General features: G+C 52.8%; 1 protein-coding gene across 1 annotated transcript in view; it reads left to right on the forward strand.

The window, feature by feature from the left end:
• Nucleotides 1–12,198, forward strand: part of B4GALNT2 (beta-1,4-N-acetyl-galactosaminyltransferase 2) — a 72,090-nt gene that overhangs the window by 46,513 nt on the left and 13,379 nt on the right. Inside the window, exons 2-7 of the mRNA XM_047846029.1 lie at nucleotides 1,243–1,431; nucleotides 1,962–2,099; nucleotides 6,582–6,688; nucleotides 7,707–7,744; nucleotides 10,312–10,492; nucleotides 11,313–11,399. Of these exons, the coding sequence (XP_047701985.1) occupies nucleotides 1,243–1,431; nucleotides 1,962–2,099; nucleotides 6,582–6,688; nucleotides 7,707–7,744; nucleotides 10,312–10,492; nucleotides 11,313–11,399 (740 nt within the window). The remainder of the gene's footprint in view (nucleotides 1–1,242; nucleotides 1,432–1,961; nucleotides 2,100–6,581; nucleotides 6,689–7,706; nucleotides 7,745–10,311; nucleotides 10,493–11,312; nucleotides 11,400–12,198) is intronic.

Genomic DNA, 12,198 nt, shown 5'->3' on the forward strand with positions numbered 1-12,198 from the left:
GGCTGGGCCATCTGAAAGGACGTTCGAGACACGTGGACACGTCACCTCTAAAGATTTCATCAGGCTTCTCAGAATGACCACATTCCTCTATAAATTTTTTTTTCAACGTTTATTTATTTTTTTTGGGACAGAGAGAGACAGCGCATGAATGGGGGAGGGGCAGAGAGAGAGGGAGACACAGAATCGGAAACAGGCTCCAGGCTCTGAGCCATCAGCCCAGAGCCCGACGCGGGGCTCGAACTCCCGGACCGCGAGATCGTGACCTGGCTGAAGTCGGACGCTTAACCGACTGCGCCACCCAGGCGCCCCCCACATTCCTCTATATAATCACAAGAGTACCAGTTCACCTAAAAAAAAAAAATGAACAATTCCCTAAGATAATCTAACCTTCAGCCCATGTTCAAATATTCATGATTGTCCTGAAAACGTCATTTAAAATTTGATTTTTGGAACAACGATCCCATCAAAGTCCACACGTTCTGTCTGGTTGCCAGATTTCTTTGATTTCTTCAGTATCGAAAGCTTTCCCCATCCCTCCACTGTTTTTTCTTTTGGTAATACTGTCTTTTTCAAGAGTCTAAGCCAGAGGCGCCTGGGTGGCTCAGTCAGTTAAGCGTCCCGCCCTTGATTTCGGCTCAGGTCACGATCTCGTGGTTCTTGAGATCGAGTCCCACGTTGGGGTCTGTGCCGACAGCGTGGAGTCTGTTTGGGATTCTCTCTCTCACCCTCTCTCTGCCCCTCCCCCCAGAAAACCATTTTTTTTTAATGTTTATTTTATTTTTGAGAGAGGGAGGGAGAGAGATTGACAGAGCGTGAACAGTGGAAGGGCAGAGAGAGGGAGAGACACGGAATCGGAAGCAGGTTCCAAGCTCATGAGCCGTCAGCACAGAGCCCGACGTGGGGCTTGAACCTGTGAACTGGGAGATCATGACCTGAGCCGAAGTCGGACGCTCAACCGACTGAGCCACCCAGGCGCCCCTCAAGAAAAGAGATTCTGGGGGCGCCTGGGTGGCGCAGTCGGTTAAGCGTCCGACTTCAGCCAGGTCACGATCTCGCGGTCCGTGAGTTCGAGCCCCGCGTCAGGCTCAGAGCCTGGAGCCTGTTTCCGATTCTGTGTCTCCCTCTCTCTCTGCCCCTCCCCCGTTCATGCTCTGTCTCTCTCTGTCCCAAAAATAAAAATAAAAAAAAAAAAAAAAAAAGAAAAGAGATTCTGACACAACTTGTTCTCTCGTGTGCCTACAGGTGTGAATTTCTATGGCTCCTCAAGATTTCGGCGTTTCTCTTAGGCCTTGGCACTATTGGGTTTCTGTGCGTAAGCGTGGGGCTAAGTAGGCTCCCGCCAGAGCTCCCTCCTTCTGCTGTGGCTGACCAGCCGCCGAAGCTTCTACCTGAGGAACGTTTCCAGAACCTCTTTACCTACGATGGAATCTGGTGAGGTTCAAGTCCACGTTGTTCTGATGGCTCCCTTGCTCCCCCTACGGTTTACTGTGCCTCCTGGTGCCCATTTTATAGCCCCTTCCCCGCCTTCCCGAGCCTGCGCCCGTCGCTAAAGTGAACCAAACCGGGGCACCAGGAAAGGGTTCGGTCTGCAAGGTGCACAGCACCTACCAAAGTCCCTTACAACTGCGGAGGGCCTGTCCGGCCAACAGTGTGAGGAAGGGGCAGCCTTTTCCACCCGCTGGCCTCCTCCTCTGGTGGGGCCAAGATGCCCCTGGCATCCATGTGACTCGAGTTTAAAGAAAGTGGGTGCAGGGGATGATTCCAGAGAGGGGACCTTCTCCCCCTTCTCCGTCCCCTCCCCTCCCTGCGTCTCCGGGAGGTGTTGCTGCTGGGATCCCAAGTACGACCTGGGCGGGTGTGGGAAGGAGATGCCCAGGGTGGACGGTGAACCGCACGCCGGGTTTTCGATGGCGGGTTCTCCCCCCTCCCAGCCCCTGTTCACAGCCCTTTTCTGGTTTTAGGCTGTTCCCGAGAAACCAGTGCAAATGTGAAGCCCCCAAAGGGCAGGGAGGCTATAACTTCCAGGATGCCTATGGCCAGAGTGAACTCCCTGCGGTGAAAGCGAGGAGGCGGGCTGAATTCGAACACTTCCAGAGGAGGTAATGCAGACCGGGGCGGGGGGTGGGGGTGGGGGGGTGGGGGGCGGGGGGCTCCTGGGTCTCTCCTGTGTCCTGAGGGTGTGGGGTCCCAAGAGAACAGGGAGGATCTCCTTTCTTGCAGGGGCCCCTGGGGGTGTGGGGGAACCGTTAGGAATAAAGCAAGGAGTGAGAACCGAGGAAGATGGAAAATGGCCCGTCCATGAAGACGTATCAAACTTTGCACTAGGGCATTTCCTCGTAAGAATCGAGCAGAGGAGTGAAGATAGTCTGAGGCGTCCCTTCTTTCCTTCCTCCCTTCCTTTTCCTTTTTTTCCAGCAATCATTTATGAATCATAGTGGAAGGCATGCTATAATAAAAAATAAAACGAACAGAACCACGCTTAGGGACTTGAACTCTGGAACAAGCTGGATGCCAAGTTACCTGCCCCCCCCGCCCCCGTACTTAAGTATCTTTATATGAAAAATGGCGATAGAGGTACTTCTTTCGGAGGTTTGTGAAGGCTCGTAATGAACACAGCTAGTATCTCGTAAAGGGTCTGACGGACCGAAGCCTTGCAAAAATATCACCTACTATTATTGTTGTGGTTTACTATCCATCTTACTCTGCTTATGGTTCTTACAGGAGGTACATGATTCATGAAGAGATACATAAGTCACCTAAATATTAGATCGTTCTAAGTGCCCTGTGGAGGTGCCAGTTAAATTCGTGTGGTAGAATGCTACTAAATGCCTAAGATTTAATGGGATGGTGAAGCAAAGTGACCTTGGACTCTGATTTGTATATGAAGCAGGAGTCCCCAGGGTCTCCTGTAAGGGAGCATCTCAGAAGGAAGAGTTAAGGCAGGGCCCAAAGCCCGGGCAGGTGGTGGGGGGGTGGGAGGGGTGGATTTTGTGATGGCTGAATGACAAGAAAGCAGGTGACGGCTGTTGGAACCTAGTAAGTCAGGGGAGGGCTGGTGGTGCATGAACTCAGACAGGCCAGGAGGCCAGGAGGCCAGGAGGAAGGGTGCGCCTTTTGCTTTCTGAGTAATGCAAGGAATTAGACAGGGTTTTTTTTTTTTTTTTTAATGTTCATTTATTTATTTTGAGAGAAAGAGAGAGAGAGAGGAGAGGGAGAAAGAGAGGGAGAATCCCAAGCAGGCTCCAGGCTGTCAGCACAGAGCCCCACGTGGGGCTCGATCTCACGAACCATGAGATCACGACCTGAGCCCAGATGGAGAGTCAGACGTTTAACCGGCTGAGCTACTCACGCGCCCCAGAACCGAACGGTTTCTAAAAGTGGCCCATTCTTACCTGAGATGCTTTTGTAAAACGCATCTCAGGGGTTCTGGCTTTTCGGTGCAGAGTACATAGTAGGGAAGGTATAGGGAAGGCGGGGCGACCTGTTGAGGAGGCAGCTGGAAGGTACATGTTCCTTCTACTCCTGGGACAGCGGTGTCTCTGGGATGAATGGTCCCCAGGGGCTCAGTTGACTGAGCCTGAGTCATGAGTCAAGGAAGGGGAAGGGTGAGTAGGGCCCCTCCGGTTTGCTTGTGGGAATCAACCACTACCCGCCCCCCCCCCCCCCCAAACTACATACAAATAGAAGACTCCAGAAAAAGAGATGGGGCAGCGGCAGGAGGCAGCGTTGCAAGTCGAAGAGCCAGGGGAACACAACAGATGATTCTGGCATGGCTTTGAAGCCTGGCCCCACCTAGCTGCGTGAGGAGCATTCGGGCTCCGCGGTTAACAGTGCGTCTTCCGTGTCCCAGCCGGATGACCTTGGGTGAGCTGCTTACCCTCTTCTGTATAATGGAGACAGTAACAGTACCCGGGGCTGTTGGGACCTGTAATGAACTGATCCACGAAAGGGCTCAAAACAGTAGCGAGGTTGTAGCCTCAATGAACTGATAGGACAGCAGAGGTCAGAAAAGCGTATAAACAGCCATAACTTGATGTGATAAAGCTGTCACGCCAAGCGGGACCTGTGCCTGGCTCCGCGCCCAATGGCAGCCTCTGCTTGCCTCCTGCCAGTACTGTGGTTCCCACTGGCTCTCCTGGTCTCCCTTTGCCACTGCCTGTGAGGTCCCTGTAGTCGGGGACTTGAGGTGGCCTCAGCGAGATGCCCGCTCTGGGCGAGGCGCCGAGTTAGGTACCGAGACAGGACTGATCTGAATGCCGCTCCCGGGACGCTCCCAGAGGAACAGAGAGGACACAGTCTGCGTCCACCTCACCGTCCCTGCCGCTGCTGTAAGGACCACCGAGCCCCAGCCCGGTGCGGGGTGACTGTGGGCGGGCTGTGGCCCACGGAAGGTGGTCAGCGACCCGCGCGGAGCTCAGAAGTTCAGTCCCAAGCTCAGTGTTTACAGGACCAGTCAGAGGGAGGGCCGGGGAGGGGGGCGAAGCCTGAGGAGGGAGAAGGGCTTCCCATTTTGGGAATTCCAAAAGGGATGGTTCCAGAAGGCGTCCTTCAGAGCTGGCCTCATTTCTGTGACTGAACAGGTGACCTAGGATTCCGGTTATGGGTGCCTTAGTCCTCCAGCAGTGGGACCTTCTCGTCTCCTTGCCTCCTCTGTAACACAGGGGGGCAACGCGATCACATAGAATAAATAACCCAGAATCTTCGGCCCCTGGTGCATGTCACCTAAGCTGTGCAACTCTCTGGGGGTCATAGAATGGAGATGGTTCATACCTTACATGCTTTCTGCCATGTGAGGGAATTCAGCCAACCCCCATTTGGAGATCACATTATCCTCGGCCAGAGAGCACGTCTGACGTGGGAAGGCATGACAGGGGATCCCCCCCCCGGGATTCCCAAGATCTCTGTGTGCTCTGTCTGTGCCGCGTAATTGTCTGTATCCTTGACACTATTATCATGATTTTATTTATTTTGAGAGAGAGGGCGCATGAGAGCAGGGGAGGGGCAGAGAGAGAGGGAGAGGGAGAATCCCCAAGTAGGCTCTGTGCTGTCAGCCGGGAGCCCTACCCGGGGGCTTGATCTCACCAACCGTGAGATCCTGACATGAGCTGAAATCCAGAGTCTGTCACTTAACCGACTGAGCCACCCGGGCACCTCTGCTTAAAAAAAAACTTTTTTTCTGTTTATTTTTGAGAGAGAGAGACACACAGAGTGTGAACAGGGGAGGGAGGGGTAGAGAGAGAGAGGGAAACACAGACTCGGAAGCAGGCTCCAGGCTCTGAGCTGTCAGCACAGAGCCTGATGCGGGGCTCGAACCCACGAACCGCGAGATCATGACCTGAGCCGAAGTCGGACGCTCAACCGACTGAGCCACCCAGGCGTCCCAGCACCCCTGCTTTTTTTGTTTTATTTTAAGTAATCTGTACACCCACCGCGGGGCTCGAACTCACAACCCTGAGATCAAGAGCTGCATACTCTACTGAGTGAGCCAGCCAGGGGCCCCTATTTCATTGTTTTAGAAGTTGCATTTCCCCGATTAATTTTGAAGCAGAGCACGTTTCATATATGTATTCGCCATTTGTTGTTTCTCTTCTGCTAGTTGCCTATTTATATCATTTTCCATTTTCAAATTTTCTCTCTTTTGTATCGTCGTAAATATTCGCTACAGTCGTCTGATCTTTCTTCCAGGTGATCTAAATGACACCCTTGGCCACACTGGATCCCTAAAAGGCTGCGTTTCAACCATATTCCCTTAGTGCCTCAAAGACTCCGTCTCACTGGATTCTTCCGCGCTTGCCCTTGACTGAGGTTGTTACAACAACAAAACCATAGGAAAACTGTCACTGTGTTTGCTCTGAAAACATCAAAGCAACAAATCACGTTTCTTACGACATATCTTCTTTGTGAGTTCAGTGCCAGGAAGAAGTGTATTCACCTCGGGAGTTGTTTGCTTTTGTCTTTTTGATAATAAGACCAGAGTCCTGACTGGCCACCCGTTTGGACCCTGGCTACCAGGAAGTGACCCTGGCATGGGGCTACCCGCAGCTGGGTTGGCCCATATGCTCCGAATATTTTGTTTCTTCTTTTTCGCTGGTTGTGATTTGGATTTCGCATGTGCCTTGTTGTAAACTGCCTCGATTCCTTTGTGGGATTCAAGGCTGGAGGGAAGGGCAGGAATAAAGGAGGGAGGGGATGGAGGGGTGCACAGGGCAATCGCTTTCACTTCCTTCCCCCTGGCAGCACAAAGCTCTGGACACAGGCACCACTTTAAGAACCGACGGGGGGCGGGGGGGGTGCCTGGGTGGCTCCATCGGTTAAGCGTCTGACTTCGGCTCAAGTCATGATCTCGCGGTCCGTGAGTTCAAGCCCCGCGTCGGGCTCTGTGCTGATCTCTCAGAGCCTGGAGCCTGTTTCAGATTCTGTGTCTCCCTCTCTCTCTGACCCTCCCCCGCTCATGCTCTGTCTCTCTCTGTCTCAAAAATAAATAAACATTAAAAAAAATTAAAAAAAAAAAAAAAAAAAAAGAACCGACCGGGGAGACATGTCAGAGCGGCTGCTAACGGTTCCGGTTCTGTCCCCTGCAGAGAAGGGTTGCCCCGTTCACCGCCGCTGCTGGCTCAGCCCAACCTCCCTTTTGGGTACCCGGTCCATGGGGTAGAGGTGATGCCCCTGCACACGGTTCCCCTCCCAGGTAGGTACATCTCCATCTGGAGAGGAGCCAGGCAACTTTCATAACCCTTCTGAAGCAAAATTGGGGAGTGGAAGGGGACAGTCGTGTATTGAGTGCCTGCTGTGTGCTCAGCGCAACCAGGAATTTGGCGTGATTTCGCTGAATGTCGGTCTCACTGTTTCCGCCCCTGGGAATCACCCTTAGTAGTGGTGACCTCCCAGGGGACCCGAGATGACACAGAAGAGGACAGAAATCTGTGTGCCTCAAGGGCTCTTAGGACATCGTTGGCTTTTTGGCGTCCCGTCACTCATGGGAACAGGCCAAGATGAGCCCACCTCCTGGGACAGCATATTGAAAAGAATATTTATGTTGGTTAAAACGCCCCTCCAACAAGGGATTTCTAGACATGTCTCTAGTTCGGGACCACATCCCTGTGAGGTAGATGTTACTTTGCCAATTTCACGGATGATTCCTTTTTTTTTATTGTAAAATGTGCATATCCTAAAATTTACCGTATCCATCATTTTGAAGCACACGGGGTTGTGGCATTACATTCTCATCGTTCGGCAACCGGCCCGTCATCCGTCTCCGGAACTTGTTAATCTTCCCCCACTGAAACTCTGTACCCAATTTAACATTAAGTCCCTTCCCCCCACTGCCCGTGGCAGCCACCATTCAGTAGAATGTCTTGTCTCTGTGAATTTGACTGTTCTAGAAACCTCATATACAGTATGATCCGTTGCGGCCTTCCCTTCAGTAACAGAGATGCCTGGAAAGTGCTAGATTAATGCACAGTCCCCGTCCAGTGCTGAGGGTGGGCATCAGAGGCTTTAGAACCACTGGAATTTGAGGATAGGGGACACCCCCTAACACAACCCCCAGGGAGAGAGGAGTGTTCGGCAGATGCCCTGGGTAGGAGGGACACTGAAGGGATTCTGGAAGGATGTACAGCATCCACCGGGAGGGTAGGAGCGTCAGGGAACCTTTGACACCCTCTCAACTGGTGTTTTTTTTTTCTCCTTTCATCTGTGTCTTCCAGGCCTTCAGTTTGAAGGACAAGACGCCCCCTTCTTTAAGGCAAGTCCCCTTCCCAGCCCCTTTTTGGGCTTGGCCTCCTGTCCACACCCTGCTTCCCCAGTGGTGGCTGGTCTCAGATTTTGACAGAGTCTTTATCCAGATTGAATATCTGACATGAGTCCCAGGTGGGGAGAGGAGAAACGGTGCCTCCAGAAGGCATGATTTTCATGAACTCCAGCGGCCAGAGCTCCGAGGAGGACTTCTAAAGACCTGGGCCATCACAGATGCTGCTGCTTCCGCCTCAAGAGGAAGTTGCGACCACAGCCGCGGCCACGGCCACGGCCACGGCCGTGGCTTCTGTGCATGTTGCCTCTGTCAGGGTGAGCTCCGGCAAGACCGATGCTCCGTGCCCTTAGCCTTCCGTGGCCCGCTTAACACGGCTCCAAATCCAGCTCTCCTGCGCGTAGAGCTGATGGGTTGGAGGCAAGACATCCAGAGCCCTAATTTGAAAAGGAGCCTGGGAAATGTAGCTTTAGTTTTCCCACTCTGCATGCCACAGGTTGGAATGGGTGATGAGTGAGCAAATCTGCAAAACTACTCAGTGCCCGATGGTCTTCCCCCCTCCCAGCAAAGCGCTCCCCCCCCACGCCCCGCCCCGCCCCTTTCCTAGTACTCTCATATCTTCTTCAGGGTGCCTTTCTGTACCTGAGTTATTTTATTATTTATTTAAAAAAAAATTTTTTTTAATGTTTATTTATTTTTGAGACAGAGAGAGACAGAGCATGAACGGGGGAGGGGCAGAGAGAGAGGGAGACACAGAATGGGAAGCAGGCTCCAGGCTCTGAGCCGTCAGCCCAGAGCCCGACGCGGGGCTCGAACTCACGGACCGCGAGATCGTGACCCGAGCTGAAGTCGGACGCTTAACCGACTGAGCCACCCAGGCGCCGCTGTACCTGAGTTATTTTATATGCATCATAATAGACTGGTGGCTGACCTCCCCCACCAGAATAGAAGCTTCTGGAAGGTGTGGAGTTGGTTTTATTCACTGCTCTTCTCTCAGTGCCTCTAGTTTGGATCTCAGAAAACACCTGCCCGCTGACCAAAGCGTTCTCAGCAGACGTGACATAACCCAGTGTACCTTTCACAAAAGACGTCTGGATGCACAGAGGACGAGGAGGCAGGAGAGGAGAGGGGCTTTAAGGAGTAGCAGTGGGATGGAGAGAAGGGGACCAGTCCTAGCTACGTGTTGAAGGTAGACCCAGCAGGACTCCCTCAGAATAGCAGTGACCTCCATCAGGGACGTCACCAGTTGAATGGATGAAGGCTCCATTCACGAGGCCGGGAGAAGCAGGGAGAGAGTGGAAAACAGGTTGATAGAGAAAAATCAATAGTTTGGTCGCGAAGACTTAACTTTGAGTTAGTCGCCTGGGGAATTTCCTAGCAGAGCAAACAGCCGGGCAGTTAGGGCTCAGAGAGATGGGAGCTGGAGGCATCCATTAAAAAAAAAAATTTTTTTAATTTTTTAAAAAAATTTTTAAATTTATTTTTGCGACAGAGAGAGACAGAGCATGAGCAGGGGAGGGGCAGAGAGAGAGGGAGACACAGAATCCGAAGCAGGCTCCAGCCTCTGAGCTGTCAGCCCAGAGCCTGATGTGGGGCTCGAACCCACAGACTGTGAGATCATGACCTGAGCCGAAGTCGGACACTTAACCGACTGAGCCACCCAGGCACGCCCCCCCCAAAAATTTTTTTTAACATTTTTATTAATTTTTGAAAGACAGAGACAGCATGAGTGGGGGAGGGGCAGAGAGAGAGAGAGAGAGAGAGAGGAGAGAGAGAGAGAGAATGTGAAGCAGGCTCCAGGCTCTGAGCTGTCAGCACGGACCCTGACGCGGGGCTCGAACCCACAGACTGTGAGATCATGACCTAGGCCGAAGTCAGACCCTCAACTGACTGAGCCACCCAGGAGCCCCTGGAGACATACGTTTTTAAGCCAACAGCCTATGAATGATATTTAAAGATGCCTCCTCTAGGGGCGCCTGGGTGGCTCAGCTGGTTCAGCGTATGACTCTCGGTTTTGGTTCAGGTCATGATCTCGGGGTTTGTGGGATCGAGCCCCGTGGCTGACCGGTGTGGAGCCTGCTGGGGATTCTCTCTCTCCCTCTTTCTCTGCCCCTCCCCCGCTCAGGCACATGCTCTCTCTCTCTCTCTCTCAAAATGAATAAATAAACTTTCAAACATATATACATAAAGCCGCCTCCTCTAGAAGGTGTTGAGTAGGAAGAGAAAAGAGGACAGAGCCGAACCCTGAAAAACTCCATTTGGAGGTCAGACGGAGGAAGAGGCAGCCAAAGTCAAAGGAAGCAGCCCGCGGCAGTAGGCAGAAATCTAGAAGAATGGTATCCCGTAAGCCAAGGGATGAGAGAGCAGTGGCCCTGGAACACTCCAGGCCCCAGGACTTGATTCTGCTTTGCTGAGAGTAAAGCTACAACTGCCTGCGGTGCCAGACCCCAGCTTTCAGGAGCACCCCGGAGCGCCTCCTCTTTCCCGCCTGTGCCCTGCCCCCTGCTGGCCATCCCGGGTATGTGCCTTTCCTCGCATGCAGCGTCCTACCTCCTCCACCCTAGGTCACGCTGACAGCGTCTCTGGGGATCCTGAACACCCTTGCTGACGTCCCGGACAGTGTGGTGCAGGGCAGAGGCCAGAAGCAGCTGACCGTTTCGACCAGTAACCGGCAGCTTTTGAATTTCGTCCTCCAGCACCTGACATACACCAGCACAGTGTATCAGCACCCCAGGGTGGATGTGGGTGAGAGCCTGTGCTTGGAGGGCAAAATGCGAAGGGAGCGGGAAGGCAGCCACGGGCCCCTCTCAAAGTCTTCCTCCTCCAGGAAGCCTGCCTGCGTTTAGCACGCTTGCCTTGCTCCTGTTTCTAACCCTGGATGTCTCACCTTCCCAAGTACTGTATTCCATATTATCCCCATGTTGCCACTGACCCCATAGCCTGACTGGAAGGAAAGAACACGTACCTCTCTGTGAGGACGGATCATTCGCGCTGTGTACCTGGAAGCCATCGGGCCCTGTTCCCCGTTATCTGTAGCTCTCAGCTGCGGGAGGGGAGGGAAGCAGTCTGCGCATCCGTATCTCGTCCTGGGCACTGACAGGAAAGAGGGATGTGGGGGAACTCCCAGTCCCAAGGGCAGTGGTTTTGTGTCCCACCCCCCACCCCAGGGATTCCCTGGGAGAACAATCCTTGCCGCCCTGATGGCAGTCCCAGGTTCTTTCCGGATGAATTCAAGTCGCTCTTTTCCCTTTGGGGGCGCCTGGGTGGCTCAGTCGATAAAGCTTGCCACTCTTGTTCTCGGCCTCGTGGGTCGTGAGTTCGAGCCCCGTGTGAGGCATAGAACTTAATTGAAAAAAAAAGGGGGGGGGGCAGTCAGCAGGTTGCCCCAGGGACGCAGAGCAAGTCAGGTGCCAGAATGCTGTCAATGTTATGGGGTCCTCAGTCTCATCCCAGGTGGGACATTCTCTACCGGGCCTTCACCTGGCTTCAAATCAGCTTCCTTGGGGCAGCGTGGAAAGTGACCCAGACGCGGTGCTGCCCACCTTGCCTTTCTGTCTCCCTCCAGTGAGTCTGGAGTCCAAGTCCTCAGTCGCCAGATTTCCAGTGACCATCCGCCATCCTGTCATGCCCAGGTTGTATGACCCTGGACCAGGTGAGGCCCTTGCCCCCGGGGCTCCAGGGTGGGATCCTGTGGAGTTTTGGTGACATTCGGAAGGCATCCCTCCTCCGCCCCCCCCCCCCCCCCCCCCGGGAGGTGGAGGAGGAGATTCAATGAAAATAACAGCTCTGATTGGATTCCTGACAAACAAGCTTTGCTTGGTGGGGGTGGGGGTGGGGTGGGGGGCGGATTCGAGGACACACACTCCTAATATCGCTTAATCATATTTAACTTATTATATGGTTGGGCTTACTTTGCAAAAAAAAAAACGAATGACAACGTCTTAATAAGTAATAGTAACAAGAACAGAATGGTACTGGGATGTGGCTAGATGTATCAATGGAGTCCAACTGGAAATCCAGAAACGACCATGTTAGAATTCTACCATGTAATGAAGGCAGCTTTTCAAATTAAAGGGCAAAAAAAGATGGGTTAGCCAAGAAATCCCATGGGACAGCTGTGGAGCTATGTGGAAGATAGAAAGTTGAATCTGTCTTACGGCTCATACCCAGAGAAATTCCAAATTGATCAAATATCGCATATTTTTAAGTGCTAGAGCAAAAAAAAAATCCATGGAGTGAAAAAAAAAAAAAACAATCCTAGGGGTGCCTGAGTGGCTCAGTTGGTTAAGCGTCTGACTTCAGCTCAGGTCATGATCTCACGGTTCATGGGTTCAAGCCCCATGTCGGGCTCTGTGCTGACAGCTCAGAGCCTGGAGCCTGCTTTGGATTCTGTGTCTCCCTCTCTCTCTGCCCCTCCCCTGTTCATGCTCTGTCTCTCTGTCTCAAAAATA

The sequence above is a fragment of the Prionailurus viverrinus genome, unplaced genomic scaffold (genome assembly GCF_022837055.1).
Source record: "Prionailurus viverrinus isolate Anna unplaced genomic scaffold, UM_Priviv_1.0 scaffold_35, whole genome shotgun sequence".
In the NCBI taxonomy this organism is placed as follows: Eukaryota; Metazoa; Chordata; class Mammalia; order Carnivora; family Felidae; genus Prionailurus; species Prionailurus viverrinus.